Source organism: Sminthopsis crassicaudata, chromosome 1, assembly GCF_048593235.1.
Source record: "Sminthopsis crassicaudata isolate SCR6 chromosome 1, ASM4859323v1, whole genome shotgun sequence".
Taxonomy (NCBI): domain Eukaryota; kingdom Metazoa; phylum Chordata; class Mammalia; order Dasyuromorphia; family Dasyuridae; genus Sminthopsis; species Sminthopsis crassicaudata.
Genome location: NC_133617.1, coordinates 60,736,788 through 60,763,398, shown reverse-complemented (window position 1 = coordinate 60,763,398; position 26,611 = coordinate 60,736,788). Strand labels below are relative to the sequence as shown.

At 34.2% G+C, this 26,611-nt stretch overlaps 1 protein-coding gene across 2 annotated transcripts in view; it reads right to left on the bottom strand.

Annotated features, from left to right (window-relative positions):
* Positions 1–7,766: 7,766 nt before the first annotated feature.
* AKAP8 (A-kinase anchoring protein 8) overlaps positions 7,767–26,611 on the bottom strand; it is a 54,957-nt gene continuing 36,112 nt past the window's right edge. For both annotated transcript variants that reach the window (XM_074306660.1, XM_074306667.1), the window contains exons 10-14: positions 12,006–12,147; positions 11,432–11,525; positions 10,899–11,029; positions 9,735–9,830; positions 7,767–8,533 (exon numbers count right to left, since the gene is read on the bottom strand). In XM_074306660.1, coding sequence (XP_074162761.1) covers positions 8,102–8,533; positions 9,735–9,830; positions 10,899–11,029; positions 11,432–11,525; positions 12,006–12,147 — 895 coding nt within the window. In that variant the 3' untranslated portion in view covers positions 7,767–8,101. The remainder of the gene's footprint in view (positions 8,534–9,734; positions 9,831–10,898; positions 11,030–11,431; positions 11,526–12,005; positions 12,148–26,611) is intronic.

Sequence of the window (26,611 nt, the reverse complement as noted above, 5' to 3'; positions counted from 1 at the left end):
CCAGGGGAGAAATGAGAAAGACGGGATAAAAAAATAAGAGAAATGAGCAGGAAGAATGAAGTCAGAAGAGAATTGAAAAGTAACAAGGATGGAGGAGGGGGAAAGCAGAGAGAAGCAGTTTTTTGAACAGTAGGTGGGGATAGGGAACAAGAGGGAAGAAGGAAGAAGAGACTTGGTGGGTGTATTAGGCAAAAGTGATAAGGAAAGGAAGGAGAGGACCATAGTGGGTAAAGGGAGGGAAGGATTGACCACAATGGAATTTTAATTAGTTTTTAAATTTTAGTAAATTGAAATTTAACATGAAAACATATTTCTCCTTAATCTGTTTAAAATACATTGCTTGAAAAATAGAAATTTAATTTAAAAAAAATTTTAAACTGATTGAGAGAGGAGAGGGAAGGAAGGGAGGAGAGAGGGAGAAAAGAGGTGAAGAAAGTAGAGAGAGGAGATAGGAAAATAAGGGAGAAATGAAAGGAGACAGGAAAGGAGAGGGAGATAGGGAAAGTGTTCTGGGAGTGTTACTAGCTACCGGGATTCTTTCCAGTATTGTATTAGAAATGATGTTAATTGAATTTGGAAAAGATGTTTGCTTTTTGTGGATAGAAATAAATAGAAAGTAGGGGAAATGGTATTTTGTAAACACATGCATGTGAGGAAACTTAGCAATGAAAGGGATAGAGGAAGAAGGTGAAGCATTTATTTGAATTAAAATCAAGGGAGACAAAAACAGAAGTGGTTTGGATGAATTTTGGAACATCACAAACCTTGTGAGAAAGCATAATTAAAAACAGTGATGGGGGACTTCACAGTAATTGTGCTTTACAGATGCTATAAGGTTATTTGTCCAAAGGAAATCAAATATAATTTCTTGTTGTCCTTTAAAGATAGAAGAACTAAAGAATGAAAACTACTTTGGAAAAGATTTTTCAATAACCAGAAAAACTGCTGGAGATCAAGTCAAATCAAATTAAATGGCCTGCTTCATGCCAGACACTATACTAAATACAAAAACAACCCTTGCCCTCGAGAACCTCACAAAATAATGGGTAGAGACAAGCTATAATGCAAGATTACATGGATGTCTAAGTCATCAAATCCAAAGTGAACAGGTTATGTTGCTCCCACACACACTCTTCATCCAGTCCCAGTTCCCCCGTCCATAACCAAGGAGTCATACTGGATTCTTCACTATCTCTTTCTGTCTCCTGACATGTTATCTGTTGCTAAGGTCTGTCAATTTCACCTTTGCAATATCTGTGGAATATACCCCTTTCCTCTGATACTGTTACCACTATGGTGGAGGCTCATTGTTTCATGCCTGGACTATTGGAAAAGCATGCTTTTGAGCCTATCTGCCTCAAACCTCTCCCCACTCCAATACATCCTCCATTCAATCACCAAAGTTATTTTTCTAAAGTGTTAATCTGACCATGTCACTTCCCTTCTCAAACTCCTGTGGCTCCCTATTGCCTCCAGGACACAATAATTTTTGTTGGGCATTCAAATCCATTTATAACTCAGTCCCCTCCTATTTTTACAGTATTCTTATACCTAGCTTAACTTTTCAATGTTCTCTGTTATAGACTGACCATGCCAAACTTGCTATTCTATGAACAAAACATTTTTTCGCTGGGCTCTGGTTATTTTCTCTGCATCACCATTTGTTTCCTGTTTTTAGAATGTTCTCCCTCCTCATTTCTGCCCCTGACTTCTTTTAAGTCCCACCTAAAATCCCATCTTCTACAAGGAAGCCTTTCTTCATCTCACTAATTAGCTCTCCTAATTTCTTATTTTCCTCGGTATAGCTCATTTATACATATGTGCTTATTGCCCTCATTAGATTGTGATTTCCTTGAGAGTAAGGAAGGTCTTTATTTCTTTCTGTACAAAATTATGGCAGGATTCTGTCACAATTGGCAAGATGATTGGGTCATGCAGAAGAGTTATCAACCAGCTTATCAACTTTTCCTTTCCTTCTACTTTGTCAAACAGAATGATCCTTTGCCTAAAATGGACCAGATAAAATGAATAATAGAGGGCTGGTCCCCAACCAAGATCAGTTTTGAGAATTGGCAGATGCAATTATTGAGTCAGTGGAAACATTTTTCTTTTCTTTTTTCTTTTTTTTTTTTTTTTTAAAGAAATTAATGGAGTCTACAGATTATAAGTTAGTTGGCGTAGCTTCCATTCCTGGTACAATTTCTAAGCACAGTAGCGGGATGGTTTATGAATATATTTAAGAGTTATGATCACAGATATCTAACATAGGTTGACAAACAGGTCATTCATGAATTCTCCTTTCTTGTTTTTGAATTATTAAAAACAACTAAGAAAACTGGAAATAGGTCTGATGAAAAATATTATCTTATGTTACATACTGTACTTGATTCCACATATTAGTTCCAAAGGGACAAAAAATATCTAAGTATTAAAAGGTTACACTAAATAAAAAGGAATAAAGCATAAAAGACAAAATTGTCCTGCTTATATACAATGTAAGAACTTTAAGGCAAATGAAAATAATACATTGAGGATCAAAAGAAAATTATAATGTTGGGGGACAGGGAGGATTCTTTGTATAAAATATTTGTTGTTTTCTCTAGAGGTAATTGACACTAACATGTGAGACTGAGCCATTCCCCAAACAAACAAAAAGGAAATAAACCAAGGGATTGCAGAATAGCTCAAAAACTATGATATATGAATATAAAGGAACATTATTGCACTAATATTGATACATATATAGCATCCAGTGAAATATAGTGTATGAAGTGACTCAATATGTTGTGTACAACAATGTAAAAACAATATAGACAACAACAAAACAGATACTGTAATCAATGTTAGCATTAGATCATTGTTAAAAATGTTTAAAAAAGGAGGGGGGACTACTTTGCCTAGAATTCTAAATGATATTTCAGGAAACTTTTGTGTGTGTATATGTCTTGTGGAGGTTGTTTGCTTTTTTATTTATTTATTTTGGTGAAGTGTATTACATCAGACAATAAAATCAGTCTAAAAAGTTTTAAGATACGGGCATGGTAAGTGAACTAAACCTCCTTTTGCTTTTTGACAGAATTTTTGAGTTAGTAGTCTATCAGCATTTATAAAATGCAGCTCTATTTTAGTTACGCATTTGAAAAAAGTCCCAGTGTAGTGGAAAAGATGGAGACAAGTCAAAAATTATGCACATAGGCAGATATGAACATTCCACTCCATTAGAGCATAAACAACTACTCTTTCAATTAGGCCATTAAACGAGTTTGTATCTAATCATAATGTACTCCAACACACACTTTTTTTTTTCTTTTTCACAAGAATATCATGATATACTTTGAGTACTCTTTGCAAAAACCTATGTGATATCTATGGGATTCCTCTAGTTTCCTAGTTTAGTAATTGTATGAAGAAAAGGAAAAGTTTGCATTTTATATGACAAAGCTATATTGGTTCTTTATGACTGGTTTCTTTAGATATTCATGGTCAGAATGGACTCTGAGGAGTGACTGTGAACATGAGTAGATAAATCAAAATTAAAAATCAAAAAGCTTGATCTTGTGATACATGGGAATGTTACTGGGAATCCTTTGGGCACATATCTTGACCTCCAAGGGAAGATACTGTGTTCTCTACCACAGTCTGGCTATCTACATTTTCCCACTGGATTCTAAGTTTTCCCTAAGAGCATAATGATATGTGAAGTGCCTTATGGCCACAATTTGGGAAGCAGTCCCTGTGGAGAAGGAAGGTGTCCATCATTCCTACAAAAAGCCAGCTTAACTGAAGCAGCAGGGCACTCTGAGAACAAAATAGAAAGTGGCATATGCTAGAAAAATTCATCTATCATTTTGGCCACTTTCTTAGGCTGTAATGAAGACAGTCTAGAGCCCTGAACCCAAGGGCCTTGGGAACATTCATCATCCTGGGAAGTGACCCCTTTGCAGATACATCCTGGACTTGTTTGTACTGGTGGTGACAGAGTTACTGAAAACCCAGAAAAGAGAGATCTTGCTAACGGAATACTTGGCAATATCAAATGGCTCAGCATCAGAAATTGGCAAAATTTAATTGGAAATATTAAAGATTTTACTTTACTACATGTTGTTGCAACGTAACTAAGGGATGTTTTGTTTTGGCATTTGGGGTTAAGTGACCTGCCCAGGATCATGCAGCTAGGAAGTGGTAAGTTTCTGAGGCCAGGTCCTCCTGACTTAAGGGCTGGTGCTTTATTTACTGTGCCACCTCGATGCCTTCCCCCAAAACAAAACAAAACAAAACAAAGACTAAGGGATGTTTCTGTCTTGCAGCAGAAACCTTTTATTTTTGCATTTAATAGTATTTTTCCCCATTACATATAGTTTTCAACATTCATTTTTGTAAGATCTTGAGTTCCAGATTTTTTTCCCTTTCAAAGATAGCATGTAATCTGATATAGGTTATCCATGTACAATTATGTTAAATACATTTCCATATTAGTCTTGTTGTGAAAGAATCAGAAAAGGGAAAAATTACAAGGAAGGAAAAAAAATTTTAATAAGTGAAAATAGTATATTTTGATCTGCTTTCAGACTCCACAGTTCTTTCTCTTCAAGTGAATGGTATTTTCCATCACAAATCTTTTGGAATTGTCTTGGATTAATGTCTTGCTGAGAAGAGCTAAGTCTATCATAATTGGTCATTGAAAAATGTTGCTGTTACTGTGTACAATGTTCTGGCTCTGCTCACTTCATTCAGCATCAATTCATGCAAGTTTTTTCAGGTTTTTCCAGCAGAAACCTTTTGTGTGTGTTGTCTCCCCTACTAGAATGTAAGCCCTGAGAGACTAGGTAATGTCTTCTTTTGTGTCCCCAGCACTTACCAAATAATACTTTTTGTACATTCTAAATACATATTAATTCATTCAGTAAACAAAATTTGAATTAGATAGTTGTATTCAGTTTTGGTATATGAAAGTTGAAGTAATCTTAACACAGAATTTGGAAGAGAACATGTTTAAACATGCTTTAAAGGGCAGCTTAGTATCTTAGAACAGTTTGTGAAATGAAGGTTCAAAGGATGAGTTCAAAAGGTAAGAAGACAATAGAGCATTAATTTTCTTATCTTGATGCTTGCTATATTCTAGAGTAACTGAATCTGGGTCATCCTTCTGGGCCTTGGTGAAAAATTTAAGCCCTACTCTACCACTCATTTTTGTCATCCTTAATCTATATAACTTATTCACATATTTCAGATAGCATTTTTGGGAGATATTGTAAAAACAGTACTAAACTGGGAAGCTAATTCTAGCTTTTTCATTAGATAGCAGTATCTTTTGACAATTTACTTAACCAGAATTGATCTGTTTCTTCATTTTTTAAGGTGTGTGTGAAATGAGTTACCTTAAAGGTTTGAAATTTTGTGTAAGCCTGCTAATCCAGTGTTACTGTTAAAAGAGTAGAATTAGATGTACATCTTGCTGGACAGATAGCTAATTTCCGTTAATTAAAGCGTAATTACCTTCTCGTGTAAGGGATTTTTATAACATCAGAGAAAAACTGCAGCCCTTTATGGTCCCTTAACTTATCAGTTATTAACACTATTATTAAAATGTTCAGGAATTTTTGGTGACTGTATAAACATAATGAAATCTCTTTGCATTTGCCACCCAGTCTGCAAATGTACTCACTTTCATCCACCAATTTTTTAATTCTCCTGTTAAGGCCTGATTTCAGATTGGTACCTTCCCAAATCTCCAGCTGAAATATTTCTCAGGTTTTCCTAAAGCACATGCTCTGCTTTTCCTCTTCCTCTGTTACTCCCAACTTAGTTTCCATGTATCTATTTGCCCCAGTTAAATATATTTTTCCTGAGAGCATTAATTATCATTTTTAATTGTATTTATACCCTCAGTGTTTTATACTTATTTCTGAATTGACTTAAAATTATATAGACAATTTATTCAGAATAGGCTACAAAGACTAATTTCCTTAGTGGATAAAAATAACATTAATAAAGCATTTACTGACATAACTACATACCAGGAATTATGCTAAATGCTGCATCTGAAAATAAGACTGCTCTCAGAACTTGCATTCTACAAAATAAAACTATAAAGGAATGCTAGAAATGGAGTGTAGGTAGATGGTATAGAGATGATTACAAAGTGGCATGGAGATCTGAATCTAAACAAATTGAAATACAAATTCATTTAGCCCACTGTTCCAGAGGCCAAAAGTCAACTAATTCTGACCTTCCAATATCATCATTCTCTATATACTTCTTTACTTTAACTGTACTCCATTGTGGTGTAGATCTGCCAGCAAGATCTCAATCAAATAAAACTTGTAACTAATACTAGCATGAAAAAACTTTTCATACAGCTCTTGATGCAAAATATTACATGAAACATTTGAGAAATCTTTCACTAAAAAGTAAAGAAACTGTTTATTATAAATAATTTACATTTATACAGCTCTTCAGCTTTCACTGCCCTATGAGATGGATAGTTCTTAGCATTATTCCTACTAAGAAACAGACTTAATTAGATTAATTAACTTGACCATAGTTACACAATAAGTACCAAAGGCAAGATTTGAATCCATATGGTTTTTTCCATTATAACAGGCTATCTCCTATAGCCATGGAAGTCCCTAATTTGGAACAAAAAACAAACAACTAACATCCAAAGGTTAAAAGTGAGACAGTTTACTGGTAAGGAAACCATTGTTACCTATTAATGTTTTTCAGAGATATATTTGCAACTCCAGGATTTGTTTTTGTATTGCAGTGGATCCAGACATTTTTCTTGATAAAACCATGTGGACTAATCTTTTCTTACACTATCAAGTATTAAGGAAAAGTTAATAGAAATCTAGTATTTCCACTTCTTGCTTACTGAATAATTATTTATCTTTTATATTGTTTAACTTGTCACTTGTTTCAAACCTTATTCTTCCAAGTAGGTGATAAATTATAAGAAAAAGGATCACTTTCTATTCTTTGTATCCTAAACAGTGATTTGCATATAGATATTCTATAGTCATTACTAATGAATCATTTTACCTCCCTTCTTTTATGATTTAGAAAATTATTTGGAAAGTTTTCATTCCAGGCAGTCAGAACATATCACAACTGGTAATCTTTCCAATGAGCAAAAATAATTCTAAATATTATTTAATCATTCCAAAATTTACATAAGATTAATAGTTCTGGATTTGATTCCCAGAATTGGTCAAAAAAGATGAGTTTGACAATTGGTTGTTTTAATTTCTGCTTTCAAATTGGTAGAATCTCTCATATAAAGAAATAAATCCCCCAAGAGAGAAAAAAATGAAAGCGATCTATTTGTATGAAAACAATTTATAACAGTTCTTTTCATAATAGCCAAAAATAAAACTTAAGGGAGATGCCAACTGTTTGATATGTCCACATAAATTATGGTATGTAAATGTAATGGAATATTGTTTTGCTAAAGAAATGATTAATTTCAGAATCTATAAAAAGATGCAGTGAAGGGAGCACATATAGCATAAAAATGAACTTTTGAACTTTGAGCAATACAATTATAAACCACAAGTCCAGAGGACTTTAAATCCACTCCTACCAGAGAAACAATGGAACTAAATGAGACATTTTTGGAAATAGCCCACGTGAGGAATTATTTTGCTTTGGATTATGCATATTTGTGACAAGGTTTTTCTTTTTCTTTCAATGAGACTAATAAAGGCAGTGGGAAAAGATAAGTGCTTTAAAAAAAAAAGAAAGAAATGAACACATCAGGAGCTGTATTTAGTGAGGAAACTGTCAAGTTTTATTTTGAAACGATGCTTTTTAATTGAAGGTCAAAAGGAGAACTACAGTTTTATTATTTCTTAAGAAATGTACAACTTTGTGCAATCTTCAACTTAAAACAAAAGGATGTAGAAAGCATAGCATAACTAAGCAAATCTACAAAATACACCAAGGAAACAGCCCTGATGGGTTCCTTCCTGAAATCCCATGTCTTCCAGCAACATACTTGAATGTTGCATCCAAAGAAAAATCATCCACGGATTCTATAATAGTGCCCAATAAATCATCTTCACACACACACAAAAAAACCCAAAAAACCAAAAAACCAAACTTATTCTACCACAATCTCGTCTTCTGATTCTGCACCAAAGTTTTCTACGTTGGCTTCTTTTTCGTGAGCACTGACAGATCCCATGCTGTCTCCTTCTTGATCTAGCTCTCTGTTCTGACTGCTGTCTTTGCTGGTTCCTACACATGTATTCCCATTCTCACATGTTATTTTGCTGACTATTTCTTTTTCCAATGGTTGGCTGGAAATATCACCATTTCTAGACTCACTAGTATCAACAGTGTTTTGTCCTTTGGTCCTCACTTCACTGTTCTCTTGGGGAGCTATTATTGCTTCTTCTCCATCAACTGCCCTGACTGCTGCAGCAATGACCTCTGCTAATACTGCTGTAACAACCTCTTCAGCAGTCTCTTCTCTGTCTTCATCTCCTTCAACATCTGGATCCACTATTTCATCTGTGAAAGGATCTTCACCCTTGGTGAATTAATAAAAACATTTAGTGACCTGTCATAGAAAGTACAATATAAAGAACAACTAGAAAACTTAAACTTAACAAACTTAAAAAACAACAACTTAAGAGATATTACTTTCTAAAACTGAACTAGAATAACATACAGTCCAAGCAACACTATATTTTTTAAAGCAGTTACATTAATTTAGAGAAAAGAACTTTCCCCCCAATAAACATACATCAACTCTTTACCCTCCCCCTCAAAAAAAATCTGAACAATTTCTTGTGAATTATATAATTATATAACTTTCCAGAAAAACTAGATGAAATAGATAAGTGACCTTAGGAAAAAACTGCAAAAACCTATACCTAATGGTATCATGGATAGATTTATATTATCCACTTGTCTTTAATAACAAAGACCATGACATTATGGGCATTATTAATAGACTTAAGGACTTTTGTTCTCAAAATATAGGAAGTATAAAGATTCTAAAAACATTTTTTCTTTGTTAACTTCATGTTCTGATCCTAAATTTGAAGGAAACTTTCCACTTAAAAGCTCAATTCTGAATCTGATTGAGTCATTATTTTTGCACATCCCATGGCATCCACACAAATGCTTTAGCATACTTAAAGGACTCTAGGAATTATTGACAAGAAATGAATACATACTTTAATACTTGAAGGACAGAAACAAGGAAGTCTTAATTCTTTAAATTGCAAAAACTGGACTTTCATTAAAAAGACTCTAAATTTCCCAGTAAATGTTATCAGGATGGGCATTCAATTGACAATGTGTTCCTTGAGCTTTTCTTTTCCATAAGCAAACTCTTTGAAAGTCTGTCTCTTCTAAATTTCAAAATTATTGGGAATTTAACAAAGTGAAGAAGTGGGATACTTTGGGATAAGTGGATAAGCTAAGCTATCCAGAGTAGTTTTGTTCTTGAGTTAAATAGGTAGCGAACTAAGTAACTAAATTTTTTTTTTATTATTATTAAGTTATAAACATATATAAAAACAATGTTCCCTCGGTGAATCCCTAAGATCTGCATGAATCACATTACTTACTACACTTGTGCACATGTAAAACCCAGATAAATAACATCTTTTTAGAAAATCCAAAAATTACCAAATATTGCATTGTGGGTATGTCTACATAATGCTTCTTTTTTCAAAAGATTTGTCTTACCCACTGACATGTCTTCCCCTGCCCCCACAAACCTTGAGGTATTTTTCAAGCATTTTCACTATATGTCTATTGTTCAAGACACTCTTGGCCACATGCAGACTTGTCTTCTTGAATTGTTCAGCAGCAAGCTACAGAGGAAAGCAAATATGGATTACTTTTGGAAACTTTCACTGAGGAAAAGGAAACAGATTATAGGCCTGCTATAAAAGATCTAGATTACAGAGATTCTGATCTGCATTGATAGAGGCAATCTCCTCACTAGGAAATCAATATACTAATGATATGACAAGTCTTATTTAGAGGCATCTAGGTGATACAACAGATATAGTACTGGGCCTGGAATCAGGAAGATGTATTAAAATCAAACCTTACACATTTAAGTATAATCCTGAGAGCAAGAAACTTCACTTCTGCTTACCTCAGTTAACTCATCTTTAAGATGGGGATAATAATTATCCCCTCCCAGGATTATTCTGAGTCAACGTGCTCACAGTTCCTGGGTTCTAATAGGCACTATACAAAATATTAGCTATTATCTAAAAACAAACAAACAAAACAACAAACAAAATAATCATTCTCCAGAGAAAGAAGCAGTACAATTTATTTGGATTCAGAAGGGCATGGTGGTATGAGCACTGGCCTTCTAGTCTGAAGATCTGGGTACAAATTGTTAGATATGCTCAGGCAAGTTGTTTAACCTCTGCTAGTTAGATTTTTCTTGTTTTACATTGGGGTGGAAAGGTGGTGGAGGAAGAGGTGAGAGAGAAGTTCTTAAGTAATCAAGACATGGAAGTTGGGATGTTAGGAATCTATACTGTCCAAGGTCAGCTCTGTGAATTACCATGCTGTGTGCTGCAAATACATGACAAAAGTGAAATAAGGGTCCATGCCGTTAGATACAACATATAGCATGCCTTAGGTCAGATTACCTATTACCAGAAGATGGGAAAGAATCTCTTAACTTTACATTAGGAAAATCCTCAAGTTCACAAATTTCAACTAAGTCTCTCTAAAATGTCAATTTCAAATGACAAGGTTAATTTAGAAAAATAAAAGCTCCCTTCCAACGTAATTCCTCAAAATAACCACAAGATGTTTTGATACTGAGAGTATGCCACAAGAATCAAGATTATCATCAACTTTATACCTTCTACACCACAATAGATGATTTCAGAATAGGGCAGGGAAGCACTTACACGGCGGTTGTGATTGTGGTCGGCAGAATAAAGATGCCGCTGAAGAAGATGGTGCTGGGCAGGAATTAACATGTCACAAGCCATACAATGTGCAGCTTCAATTCTCTTAAAAAAATGTTCTTGGCCAATTCCTGTAGATCCAAATGAGGGTTGTTTAATCATTGTTTATGTATTTATAATTATTCATTTATAGGGCTCTATTGCCACATGAAATTTGTAACCCTTTCACTTTCTATCCATCTTTCTCATTAAGCTTCTTGATGCCACCTAACTAAAGAACATTAGTTAAAGTTGTCTCATGTAAAATACGTACTCTTTTGGTTTCTCAAAAGATGTTTGGAAAATAAACAAATTTTCTCTATAATTGTTTCTATGTATTTTGTCTGCTAAATATGCGAACTATAATCATTTTTTAGCCTTTTAAATTCACTTTATCTGTGTTGAGGCTAACAGAAAATTTCTGAGTGTGTTAGATGTTATGATGCATATATGGATCTATCTCTACTTTCATTAAAGCCTCTCTCTCAACTCACCTTTGAAAGGGTCTGGTTTCTGCTTTACACTTTCCTTCTCAGTCAGTTCCTGACGACGCTTCTCTATTTTCTTATTCCTGTTCACAATGTATTCCTAGAAAGGTGGGAGGACAACATAAAGGGGGAAAGGGCAATTATGCATAAAAAAAGTTTCATTCAAAAGCTTTTTCACTACCTCTATGTCCAGCAATCTGGCGAAGTCTCATCTATGGACTGTTTCATAATCACATTTGTAAATTAAAACCAAACAAAAACAAAAAAAAAAAAAAACCCATACTGAAATTAGTTATCAGAATATGAAAAACAAACAAGCAAACAAACAAAAAAACAACACTCAGTTGGAGAATGCCAAGTTAAAACCCTAGCTTAAATATTTACATTAAACATGATGGTTTCCTAAAAAAGCAAAAACAAAGGCAGGTCATTTGGGTACTAGGAAAAGACATAAGATTTAGCACACCAAATTAATTTTTTTCTTTCTGCCCACCCTTTGGTATTTACAAAATTGAGACAAGCATTCAAGCAAATTTTGGGCATCAATAATCAACTGATGATCCTCTATGTTACACCTCACCTGTAAGAACTCCACAGTCTTGTCAGGTAGCTTGGTACCAATAAAACGCAGTGTATCTTTATGGAATTTGCTCTGTAGGTGCTTATGGATTTCTTCATCTTTAAAACTGCGGAACTTGCATATGGAACAGGCAAATTGAATCCTAAAATAGAAAAGTAGCAAGCCTTTCAACAGTTGAATTTTCTTCCTATACCAGCAAGATATAAGTATTATTAGGACTGTAAGGCTACTACATTAAGAGGAGCTGAAGAATCTATGAAGATCTCTGGATAGTTTTCAGGGGATAACTTACATTATTAATGCTAACATAACAGCATAATTGAAGCTGCCTGATACAATGTCTTATTTTTCTACTCCCCTTTCTCCCCACAGCATCTAACTAAATTTTCTTGAATAATTTCTTCAGTTTGAATGCATACACAACAGAATGACCTTGGTAAAGAGGGAGAAGGAGAAACCAACTTCGAAGCCCCACCTTTGTTGATGTATAGTGATACTGATTTCAAAAGTGACATTTCTTTACCTTAGTTTTTCACTCCTAGCAAATGGGATAAAAAGTTAAAAACAAACAAAAAAACCCAGTATATTGAGAATATTATAAATTTAAAGCATTCTGGACATTCTGCTCATCCCTTGGCATAAAAAAGTTGCTCATTCCAACTCTGGTGCTACTGAGAACTAATGGAAAAAGTAGTTACAAAGTTCAAGTAATTTTTCAACTGAGCTGTTCAAAGACTTTTCTATTCTTCCCTAACATAATTTTTCCAACTGTTCCAAACCTCCACTTCAGCCCTAGAATATCATCTCTCTTTACTCTTCAAAAGAGTTTATTACTGAGAAAATGAAGACATTATTTCCCTACTTAATATGTCACAAACACTCTTCATCAACAGCCATTCTTTCTATTCTTTTGTTCAGTTTCCAAGGAATTAGTTTTGTCCTAGGGTCCAGGAAAGAGGCTTATTTGGCCATTGTATACATTGTATACATCTAAGAAATAAGAAAACCCATTGTATACATTGTATACATCTAAGAAATAAGAAAACCTACCCAATCATTTCCTTCTTATTTCTTCTTCAACTTCTACCAACTCCTTTCCTCACTAATTATAAACAGGACCAGGTCTCTCCTATTAGAAGACCTCTTTCTACTCTGGCATACCCTCAAGTATGTATGATTAAGAGTCCCATCCCATTTCAATCTTTGTAAAGCACTCAACAGATAGGATAAAAGGGAATGAAATGTATCCCAAAGATCAAAGGAGCTCAAAGTGACCTATACTTCAAGTATGAATCTAAAGAAATGTTTTAGTAAATAGGCAAACCTGAAGAAATGACTCTGCTTTTCAAATGTAGAAATACAAAAAAGGTAAACAAATATAGCAACTAACATCAACAAAGGAAACCATTAAGATTAGATTTTTTTTTCTCCAAAATACAAGGAAGAAAGCAGACGTTGAATAAGAAGTGACTGATTCTGGGGGAAAAGACCTGAAATATCATGAAATCTCTCAGAAGATCTCACCTACATATGAATCAATGTCTTTTATTTTTATTGGGACTAAGTTACAGAATTGGTGGACACATACAACTATAGGGGGAGAAAGAAGGTAAAGAAGAATACTTATGAATCTAAAGGCTAACAATGGGGGGAAAAACTATTATCCAAGGGAGGTATTGAAAGAGGGAAAAAAGTGCAGAAATCTTATTTTAGTGGTGGGAGGAGACAGCATTAAAGAATGATAATTATTTCTAAATGAGGCACAAAAGAAAAAGGGGAACTAGAAGACACGATCTAGAAGGCTAATGTAGAAACTAGGAGGAACCCAAAGCAGCTACCTTAGAGCTTTAATTCCAATACGAATGCAGAAATTAAAAAAAAGGAATAAGGGCCATGAATCAAAGAATAAAAGTCTATAATAGATATTAAGGGGAAATAAATAATGAGAATAAGGATAATAAATTCTTTTTAGTAAAAGGCATAGACAAATTTAAAAACAAAACAAGGTGGGATAAGGGAGCTTGAGGTGAGAATAATAACTGAAGAAACATTGTGCTGTGTTTAAAGGGGGAAAAAAAATCCTAATTGGGGGGGGATGACATTTTAGAGACAAATAGAGGAAAATATAGACCTAACTTTCATAATTTTAAGTGTGAATGGATTAAACAATCCACAAAAATGATAAAGAGTGACAGATCTGGTAATAAAACAAAATCCCAAAATTTGTTGCTCAAAGGAAACCTTAAAGAAAAAAAGAAAAGAAAAGAAAAGAAAATTAAAGTCTGGGAAAATTTTTTACTATGAATCAAATAAATCCAAAAAGACAGAAATGGCAATACTGTTATCAAACAAAACAAAAACAATCAGACAGCTATGGGGAAAAGAAGCAGTAGAGGAGAGAGATTGAAGCCAAGGAGAGAAATTAAGAGGCCATTGCACTATGCCCGATGAGAAGTGATGTGGAAGTGATTCCTGCTCCAAGTAGAACAGACTTTCATCTTAAACACCTTTCTTTCTCCTTCCATCTTCTAACCCTTACTCTGACATGGTAGCTCCTAGGAAAAGCATTTTCCTTTTTTCTCTTCTATCATATCCCTCAAATCAGTAACCAGAGGGAGAACTGAACTGCTTTCTATTCCCTACTACCATTTCTGCCCACTCTCCCAGCACAACCACCTTCACACTAGAAGTTACTACTATTCAAATTTATCATGCAATTCAGAACCTCAAAATTAAACTTGAGAACCCTTATAAGGAACATTATTCTATTTTCTTAATGAGTTAGGTGTCTGGTTTGCAGTCTCTCTTCCCTATCTCCTTGCCTGATAGGGGAATTTAACATACAAATCAATAGCTCCTAAGAAATCGTATTGTACTCTATTTCCATGATCTATTTTCCCACCCAGGTAGTGATAGTCACACCCCTGATGTTATCATTCACAAATGTTCCATTTCTAGGCACATGAACTTTGAAATGCACTTATCTATCTGATCATACTTTTTTCACTCCATCTTTTCCTATTGCTTACAATCTTAACCCTGTTGACACATTCATCATAAACTCCATTCCTGGCACTACTTTCTCAGACCAACAGTTCTTCACTGGCCATACTCTCTTCCCCACTACAATTTTATTATCTAATTTTAACTAGATTATAATTTCTGCAAGTAAAATATTCTAAAACTCTTCCACTCTCTTTAGAAATTGTTCCAAAGCTGCTACTATTTTTTCAAGTCTTTCTCAAGCTTCCAATAGTATACCCTCCCAATAATCTTTAAACTAAGAACCTCATCTCAGACATCACAGAAAAAAGAGACAATTTACCCAAAGCAGCAGCTCATTGCAGTCTCTCGGACATCTTTCCATATCTCCTCCTTCACTCTGGTTTCAAATAAATGGCCCTTCTTGCCAATTCAAAAACTATAATGTGTCTTTGATTTCTAAAATCTTCAATTCTACAGCAAACTGTCCCCACTATCATTCTGAATCACTCTATGACTATTTCCTACAAACATGCCCATCTTTGGCCAGCCTATCCCTGCTGGCTTTCTCGTACAATCCTCATCCCTTTTATGGCTCAAGTCTACACATACTTCTGTCATACTCTCTTCTCACCAGTCTAAACCCTCACGAGTAGTACTTCTGATCTCATTATCTAGCTGAAACTGCAGTCATCATCATTATAATCTTCTGGCTTTGTTTCAATTATGGACCTCCTTGACTTCTTTACACTCACTTCCTTCTGGATAGTCTCTCCTTTCCAGGTTTTATTTATACTGCTTTCCCTTGATTTCCACGATTCAGACCTTTCTCAACCTACCTTATTAGATTCTTAGCCAGATCCCATCACCTAGTCAAGGGCAGCCTCTGAAGTGACCTCCTCTATCCCTTTCTTTTCTTCCCTCTAAACTTCGTTCATTTATTTGATAGACCACTTTGGCAGCTTCCTGACATCTATGAACCCTTTCAAAGAATATGCTTTTAAAATGCATAAAATTAAATATAAAGAATTACAAAGGAAAACAATATCAAAAAGTAATTATCAAAAAAGTTTATGTTCCCCAGATTATGAATCTTTGATCTATACTACATTTGGTGACTTCTTGAGTTCTTATGAGTCCAACTGCATCTCTATGAAAACCATTTCCTGATCTAAAAGTTCAAGACGCAAACTTCTCAAATGGGACTACTGGAATAGCCTTAACTAGTCTCCCTGCTTCAAATCTATTCCCATTCCACTTACCCTCACCTTATGTGAATTTTAATTTTTTTCAAATTACATGAAATAAAAACTTTTTTTTAAAATTTTGAGTTCCAAATTTTCTTGCCCTTCTCTTAAATACCTCACTAACATGGCAAGCAATTAGATATAGATTATACATGTGCAGTCATGAAAAATACTTCCACATTAGTCATATATAGTAAAAGAATACAGAGATCAAAAGACAAAACCAAGAAAAAGAAAGCTGCACAATCATATACCACTTGTTCAGCCTTCTCCCATCAATTTCTAATTCTTTGTCACTACAAAAAGAGCTGCTACACATACTTTTTTGCAAATTGGTTCTCTTCTCCTTTCTTTGATCTCTTTGTGATACAGATCTAGTAGTGGTACTGATAGGTCAAAAGTTATGCAGTTTTATAGTCCTCTCTAAAATGCTTGAATCACTTCCCTCCCTGAACAGTGCCAATTTTTCCACATCTCCAATATTAGTCACTTTCCTTTTCTAAAAATATTAGCCAATCTGAAAAAAGATGGTTAGTACATCAGAGTTGTTTTCATTTGCATTTCTCTAATCAGGAGTCATTTAGAGCATTTTTCTTATGACTATGCACAGCTTTGATTTCATCTTAAAACAGTTTATATTCTTTGATCATTTATCAACTGTGGTTTTATGACCACTGTGGTTTTATAAACTTGATTCAATTCTCCATGTATTTGATAAACGAAGAGACATAGTTCACACAGCACTGGAACTAACTGTTCTTTATTAAGTCCTCCTGAATTCAAGGCTGGTACTCTATCCACTGCGCCACCTAGCTGCCCCTGTTCTTTATTAGGGATGTTAGATAAAAATTTCTTGTGAATCCATCTGGTCGTTGGGATTTTTCCTTAGGGAATTCATTAATGATTTTTCATTTACACTTATTATCTAAATATCTAATTACTGAAATATTTTATTTCCTCTTCTGAAAATCTGGACAATTTATATTTTTATAAATATCCATTTCATTTAGAATTTTTGATTATTGACACGCAGTTAACCAAAAGAGCTTGTAATTAACTTTCATTGATGAAGTCACTTTTTTCATTTTTGATGTAATTTTTAAAGTCAAATTAACAAAGATTTATATACATCTTATTCCCCCCCATAAAACCAGTTTTTAAATTTTAGTTCAACATTATCTTTACATTTTTTAATTTGTCCTTTAATTTGCAGAATTTCCAATTTAGTCTTCAATTGTCTTTTAACTTGCATTTTTTTCTACTTCTTTTTCATAATAAGAATTTCTTATTCTTTCTACTTATTGATCTCCTTTTTTTTTTTCTATGTTACCAATATAAGCATTTAAAGATGTAAAATTTTCCCAAATATAGTACTTTGGCTGCATCCCATAAAATTTGGCAGGTTGTCTCATTGTTGTCATTCTCTTTAATTATCATACCTATAATTAATACTTTGACTCTCATTCTTTAGAATTATTTAGTTTTCAATTAATTTTTAATCTGTTTTCATGGTCTTTTATTTAAATTCTTGTTGCAATATAATTTAAAAGGATGAATTTAATATTTCTTGCTTTCTACAAATAACTGAGATTTTTATGTCCTAAACATGGCCATTTTTCATGTAGGTATCATGTACTGCTAAGAAAAAAATATATTATTTTTTATTACCATTCCTTTTTTCCCCAGTAGTCTATCATAACTAGCTTATCTAAAATGCTGTTCAACTTTTTTCTTCATTTTTGAGTTAGACCTATCTGGTTTGGAAAAGGAAAAATTAAAAGTATCTTTTTCTTCCTATAACTGATTTAACTGGTACTTTCAAGTTGTATGCCATTAACATATTTAGTATTCATTGTGCCTTTCAGCAAAATTTAGTTTCTCTGCTTATTTCTTTTAATGAGATCTATTTTCCTGTTTTAGTTGTTTGGTTTTTTTCTATCAGGAATGCATGAAAGTCCTCTATTTCATTAAATATCCATTTTGCCCTCAAGGATTATATTTAGTTTTGCTGGCTAATTATTCTTGTTCATAATCCTAGCTCCTTTGCCTTTACTTCCCTTAATGAAGAAGCAATTAAATTTTGTGTTATCCTTACTTCAGTTCTATATTTAAATTGTTTCTTTTTTCTATTCCATTCTGGAATCTCTTTTAGGAGATAATAGATGAATTTCTTCAATTTCTATTTTCCCCTTTGGTTCTAGGATATCAGGATAGTTTTGACAATTTTTAAAAATACCACATTTAGGCCCTTTTTTTGAAAATCACTTTTAATACTACTTAAATTAAATTATCTAGATGTCTTATGAAGCCATAGTACAATTCTCATTTTTAAGGAATTATTTTCTTCAGTGAGCTTTTCCAACTGACCAATTTTGCTTTTTAAGGAGTTTTTCTCTTTAGCAGATTTTTCTGCCTCTTTTTATCAAAATGTTGACACTCTTCATTTCTTGAATCACTCATTTCTTTTTCCATTTTTCCCTGTTATCTTTTTTTTTTCTGATATTTAAAATTGTTTCTAAGCTCTTCTATTTGTTGGTTGCTCATTTTTCCTGCCTACTTCTTAATTTGATGTTCAAAGCTGGGCTCTGTTCCTGGAACAGAAGAGGCAATGTCTCAAGATTTAAGTTTTTATAATAGCTACAGGAAGTGGGGGTGGCAGTGTGCATTTTCAATTCTAAGTTAGGATGAGTTAAAGATAGCTTTGGTCATAGCACTTCTGGCCTGTGAGTAATCTTAAGTATTCTTCCACCTTGTAAATATCATTAGTTCCTACTTCTCTGGGAATACAAGAACCAGCATGCTAATAATGTTCTATTTTTTCTCTGGGACTGCAAAGTGGAACTTCAACAAAGTTCCATTAAAGGGTCCCCTAATAATCTTCTTCTGATCAGTAGTCTGACTGCCCCTCTGCAACCTGTTGGCTGAGAGCTGATTCCTCCAAAGGGAATCCTCATGCGAATGAGATAGAACATTATTCTCAACTTTTAAAGTCTTTGGCTGGAAAATTGTTTAGTTTGCACCTTTTGTTGATTCTCCCTCTTCATAAAGTATTTCCAGGCATTAAAGTTATTAGGAGAGAAATTTGGGAAAGTTCGTTTGAATGCCTGTTTTTTTTTTTTTTTAAACCACCATCTTAGCTCCACCTCCCACAAGTTCACCCCTTACCCTCTTAACAAACTCTAGAGGTTCCCAGTCATATTCCTATAATACTTCTGAGTGAGTGCGCACGCACACACACACACACACACACACACACAACTTCAGTTTAGCATTTAAAACTCTTCATACTATGGCCCATTCTTTCTTTTTCCAATGTTTTATTATATTTTATTGTCCCCTGAGCTCTCTCCAATCCAATTACACTGGCCTACTTGAAGTTTCTCTAACATGTCACTCCATCGTCTCACTCTAGGTCTTTGCAGTAGGTATTCCCCATGCCCTGAGAATGCTGTTAAGTTTCTGATTTCCTTAAAACCTCAGCTCAAATCTCAGCTTCTTAAAAAAAAGGGCTTTCTTAGTCCCACTCCCTCTTAAAAAACATTCCTCATTTAGTTATAGTCATATATTCTGTATTTTTATTTATATGTGTCTCTCCCCCATTAGAGTACGAAAATGGATGACTTTTTGCCTTTGTTTTATTTACCTATTTATGTGTCCCACCCCTATTAGAATAGGAATATGGCAGACTTTTTGCTTTTCTTTGTAACTTTGCAAAGTGCTATGTCTATAAGGCATAAACAAAATCAAGTGTTCAATTGGATTTGCTCCATCTCGTTTTCTGTCAGTAATCTTGTCCTGAATAAATATTCCTCTGACCCAAACCCTAAAAATGTGCTTCTTGCCCTGGCACTTTGTAATTGCTTAAACATATATACTGAATATATTTTTATGTGTACATGTTGTACATATCTCCCCATCAAGAGATCATAAAACAAAAAGCAAACAACTCTGCCCTCAAGAAGTTTATCTCCAAAGACTAATGGAGTAACTAAATTAAAGCAGCATGTTCACTAATCATTTTTGTCTCCTCCTTTTCAATAAAATAAATAAGAATTGATTATATTCATTGCTGCTTCCTTTTTTTTTTTTTTAATTGGTCCCCTGCTGACTCTCTCCATTTGTTCCAAGACAGTCCCAAATCCTCTATTCTGATATTCCATCCCCTGCCAAAAAACTTCTCCAGTGGCATTATCCTCCATGCCTGGAAGGTATTACATTTCATCTCTACTTCTCAAAATCTGCATGTTCCTCTAAGGCACAAATATTGTCTCCTCATCCAAATCAAATTAACTTGTTCTTATTTATATATACACAAATAATATCACTTAGAAGAATTTAAATGCATAGAACACACTTTATCTTTGTCTTTATACACCCAGAGCCTAACACAGTGCTTTGCACAAAGCAGGATCTCAATAAATGTTAACTGAACTGAAGAAAATAACCATCCAGGGAAATAATGACATGGATATAAGGAAAGCAGCATGGTGGGAAGGCAAGAGCATTAGATTTGAACTCTAAAGTTTAATTTCAAATTCTATTACTTAGTACCTGTGTGACCTTGAACAAGTCTCTTAACCTCCCTGGGCCTCATTTCCTGATCAGTAAATGAAAGGAGTAGGACTAGATGATCTGGGCTACGATCCACATGCAGCAGCTTCACAGACAGCTCCTTAGCTTCCTTGCCATGAACTTCAAAAATAACAAAGACAGTGGAAAAAAATACACTAGCTATGTAGTAGCATGGTGATGACAAAGAAAGAAAAACTCAGGGAGTGAGCCCGATTCACTGATGAATGGCTGAACAAATTATGTTATCAGAATGTGATGGAATTGTAGTATAATAAATGATGAAGGGGATGATTTCAGAAACACCTGGGAAGACTTTTATGAAGAGTAAAAAAGAGCAGAGAAAAATCCTTATAATAACAACAATAGAAAAGACAAACAACTTTAAAAGACCAACAATACTGATGAATATAAATGAGCAAACATGATTCCTAAGAATTAATGGTGAAATATGCTATTCACTCTCAGAATGAAGTGATAATTCAGAAATGATGAAGACCTAGACAACTCTGAGATACCACTACACACCTGTCAGATTGGCTAAAATGACAGGAACAAATAATGATGAATGTTGGAGGGGATGTGGGAAAACTGGGACACTGATACATTGTTGGTGGAGTTGTGAAAGAATCCAACCATTATGGAGAGCAATTTGGAACTATGCCCAAAAAGTTGTCGGACTGTGCATACCCTTTGACCCAGCATTGCTGTTATTGGGATTATATCCCAAAGAAATACTAAAGAGTGGAAAGGGACCTGTATGTGCCAAAATGTTTGTGGCAGCTCTTTTTGTAGTGGCTAGAAACTGGAAGTTGAATGGATGTCCATCAATTGGAGAATGGTTGGGTAAATTGTGGTATATGAAGGTTATGGAATATTATTGCTCTGTAAGAAATGACCAGCAGGAGGAATACAGAGAGGCTTGGAGAGACTTAAATCAACTGTTGCTGAGTGAAATGAGCAGAACCAGAAGATCACTATACACTTCAACAACAACACTGTTTGAGGATGTATTCTGATGGAAGTGGAAATCTTCAACATAAAGAAGATCCAACTCACTTCCAGTTGATCAATGATGGACAGAAATAACTATACCCAGAGAAGGAACACTGGGAAGCGAATGTAAATTGTTAGCACTACTGTCTATCTACCCAGGTTACTTATACCTTCGGAAGCTAATAATTAATGTGCAACAAGAAAAAGGTATTTATACACATATATTGTATCTAGGTTATATTGAAACACATGTAAAATGTATGGGATTGCCTGCCATCGGGGGGAGGGAGTGGAGGGAGGGAGGGGATAATTTGGAAAAATGAATTAAAAAAAAAAAAAAAAAAAAAAAAGAAATGATGAAGACCTTTTTTTGGGATATGGGCAATGTAGAGATTTGTTTTCTTTCTTTTCTATTTGGGGGGTGCTGGTGGGGTAAGATAGAAGCAAAGTAGAAAAAGGTGAGGGGGAAAAAAGGTGGATTTTCATTAATTAGCTTTATAGAAGGGTGGCTAGATTAAGGGAAATATGTTATGGTACACAGATTATTGGGAAAGGGATTAAGAGGAAAAGGATGTGAGGAAAGAACAAGAGAGGAATCATGGGTAAAAGGGGAATGTAATAAATAGCAAAGGTAAGTTAGCAGGTAGAAAAGTTTACAGGGATAGGATAATGCATATGTGTACATATACATATATGTACGCACATATAGGTACATATGTGTGTATGCATATTAACATAAATATAGCCATGCTTAATTATAGAATAAAGTAAAGTACACAGCAGAGAACAAAAGAAAACTAATAAGGAAGCAAAGAAAAGATGGACAATTACAAATACAATGTGTTTTATTATTACATATACTTTATTGAAATGGAAATTTATTGTTACATATATGAATCTTCTCATATATTTTGCTGTGCACATACTTTTTTTTTTTTTTTTTTTCCCCTTTCTGGCTTTTTCCTGTTTCTATTTCCCATAGCTAAGAGAAGCTCACAGGATGAACTTGAAAAAATAACTTTTTCCTATATGTGCCTCCTTTGGAATATGTATCATTCATCTGGAATAGTTTTCTTTCAGATTTACAGCAATTTATAAGTTATTTTAGTTAAAAAACAACAACAACAAAAAAAAACCCCACCTTCCTTTCTAATAAGGAAAGGAAGCACCAAAATGTTTTTGGCCCATTTTCTCCAGAACATATACAATACATCCATTTGAGGCACAGTTTTGTATAAAAATTGGAATTTTACTGTATAAAAAAAAAAAAAAAAACTTTAAAATTATTCTGAGTAAATACATTCCATACCCATAGTCTTCCTAGCCACAGTTGGCAATTCTACCAAGCACACTTGATTGCTGATCTATCTAACTAGGACTCATCATCAGAATGATCACCCTTTGTGGAAGGAACAATATCTACTAAGACCACAAGCATTTTAGAATGGACCAGTTTTTCCCCTATAAAGGCAAGAAAGCCTGAGGTTCCACTGGTGCAGACAAATAGGTTTTAAGTCTATGATATGGCTTCTCAATTATTGTAAGGCATAAAACATCTAGCCCAGGAGGAATTATTGCCTTTTTTTAATAGCTGTCATACTGTCTTGAACTTTCCCTGTATTAGTGCTGCAGGATTGCCTTTTTATGTTTGGTTCAATGTTAGATGTTTTATCAAAGTTTCATTTCATTCTATTCCCAAATCTAAATTACAGGCTGGATTTCAGACTTGATCCAAAGCACTGTCACAATAATTACTTCTGCAGGGCAGACCTCTACAAAGAGCCACTGGTTCTTACCTCCTATTCTCGAAAAAACTCACCTATATACAAAGACCCTGAACAAAATGGGCAAAAATCAAGGGCTTCAGCATCATATCCCTTTATGTGGCCCTTGGCATTTCCAAATTCTCTTTTATTTGTACTAGATGTCACTTACCTCTACAAGAAAGGGAAACAGTGACGTCATCAAGAATAACTTTTCTGAAACCTTAGTCAAGCAAGGGAAGGTTGTAATGAATACATGATACACAATGCATACATGTGTGGGGTAATTCACCGAGCAAAATCCTCCTTCAACACCTAGCCATGGCACAAAAGTTCTCATAACAACATCACTAATGTTGCTTCAGATTGCAGTTCTACTCTAAGGTTGACAAAATATTTCCCTCACCACAACTCTATAGAGTGTGCATTATAAGGATTATTATCCTTATTTTAAAAATTAAGAAACTGAGGTTTTAGAAGTAAAAGTGGTACAGTGCAGAAAGCTTCTAAGTGTCATGAAGAACTGAATTTGAATCTTGTCTCCAATTCTTTCTAGCTGTGGGACACTGGACAAGAAACTTGACCTGTCTGTCTCAGTTTCCTGATTTGTAAAATAGTGATAATAATAGTACTTATCTCTTTAAATGTTTGTGAGGACTGAATGAGATGGCACATGAAATATACTTTACAGACAGCTATAACATGTCAGAGATAAGATCCAAATCCCAGTCTTCTGAAATCCTACATTCTTTTGATTCTTTAAGTGACATTTCATACCAACTAGGCATAGAGTATAAGAGACACAAAAAGATAATATTTCAACCAAATGAAGACTTGCCTAGCTAAGGGTAGAGAGTACAATCTGCCAGGTAAAGAATGCATAATGGACATAATATCTCAGGGAAAAAGTGCTGTCCTAGTGGAATGAGGATCTTTAGACATGGAAGCTGAAGAAGTCTATGAAAAATCATTTGGGCATTATGTCTATTGAAGGAACATATGAGATTCTCCCAATTTTCTAAATGAAACAGAAAATTTAGATTGAGGAAATGTTTTTTAATACATTAATCAAACAACCCTTTTCTTGTCCCCAACAATGCTGAAAAACATAAAAAATAAAGGAAATATGATCATCAAATGCATGAAAGTAAAAAAAGCATTTTAACAATTTATTCTTATGGGAAATTCTGATAAGAATCACCTACTGACAATCAGTAGCTCTCCTTAAAGTTAAAAGAGATACCTGTGATTCTTTTAGAAGCAATTGATCAACAACTTAGTGTTAAAACTCCTTATGTGACAACTATTGGAAAAACCGCTATATTTACAACAATATCTTAATCATACAATATCAAAAGAAAATACTTGAGTCAACTCTTAAAAAGGAATGTAGGGAAGCTAAAAGATGGAAAGTGAGGAGCATCCTAGACATAAAGGACAACCAGGACAAAAGACAAAGGAAAGAAACAATTCAATGTGTGAGGAATAGCAAGTCAGCCAGAAAAGCTGGCACAATACATGAAAAGGAACAAAGTACAAGAACACTGGAATGGTAAAAGGTAATAAGGAGCTCCTGGAATTTATGGAATAGGAAAGTGACATGGTCAGACTTGTTTTGGGGAGAGCAATTTGAAAGCTGAATAGAGAATAGACTACAATGTGGACAGACCTGAGGCAGGCAAGGCAGCAGGACACTACTGCAATAGTTCAGGCATGTTACGATGAGGGCCTGTGCCAGAATGGTAGCAGTATCAAAGAAGAGTGCCTGTAGGAGAGATGTTATGAAGACAGAAATGACAAGATCTGACAACAGACTGGGTAAAAGAGATAAGTATTCTGAGCCACAGTGAGGATGGTTATAATCTGGACAATAACAGCAAAGTTGGAAAGAGGAGAATGTTTTGACCATTCCTGACTTTTTAGATTTCCCAAAGTCTCTTGCTTGAAAAACTTCTATTTTCAGTTTCCTTTTAATATTTTGTCTTCCTCCATTACAATGTATGCTCCTTAAGGACAGGGACTTTCTTTTTTTGCTTATATTTTTATTCTTAGCACTGACCAGAATACTTGGCATATAGTAAGTGACTGTTGTGTTTTGGTGAAAAAATAATGAATTCTTGTTTTGGAAAGGTTCAGTTTGAGATGGCTATAGAAAATCCAGATATACTAAATCCAGCTGGCACTGCAGAACTGGATGAAAGAACAGGAGAGATCCAACAGGATTGGATCTATCAATCTGGGAATTACCTGCAAAAATTAAAACCTGTAGGAACTAGTAAGATAGTATACAGAGAAAACAGAAGGTGGCTAGGGATTTAGAAGACACCCACAGTAAGTAGGTATGACATGGCAAACAGCAAAAGAGATTGAGAAGAAGCAGTCAAATGAAAAAGAGAAAATCAGGAAAGTGAAGTCATGAAAACTTCAAAGAAAAGAGATCCAGACAGTGATGGAGATCAAGAGGGAAAATTAAGAAATCAGCAGTACCTTGGAAAATCTTCAACAGCTTCAGTTGAATGATGCAAGTCAAATAATGATGGTAAAAAGATCCAAATATATATATATAATTTTCAAAAAGAATGAAGAATAAACAATTCTGAGGTTTCACCCGACAATTAATAAATTGGCAGATGACCAAAAAAATTGTCAAAACTAAGGAGTAGTTTTGCAATGACAGGCATGCTAATACACCATTGGCAGAGCTGTTAATTATGAACTAGTCCAACCATTCTGCAAAGCAGTTGGGAATTATCTGAATAAAATACTTAAAATATCCATACTCTTTGATCAATAGATTCTAATAGGAGACAAAAAAAAAAAAAAAAAGACAAATAAAAAAGTTCCATATACATAAAAATATGTATCATACCACTCTTTGTAGTATGAAAGAAACAAAGAGAAGCCTCTTGACTGGGGAATGACTAAGCAAACTAGGATAATTTGAAAGTTAAGGAATATTACTGTTCTATAAGAAATATAATGGATGTACAGAAGCATAGAAAAACAAAACAGTGATTCTAATCTTAATAAGCATTAATCCACTCTAAGA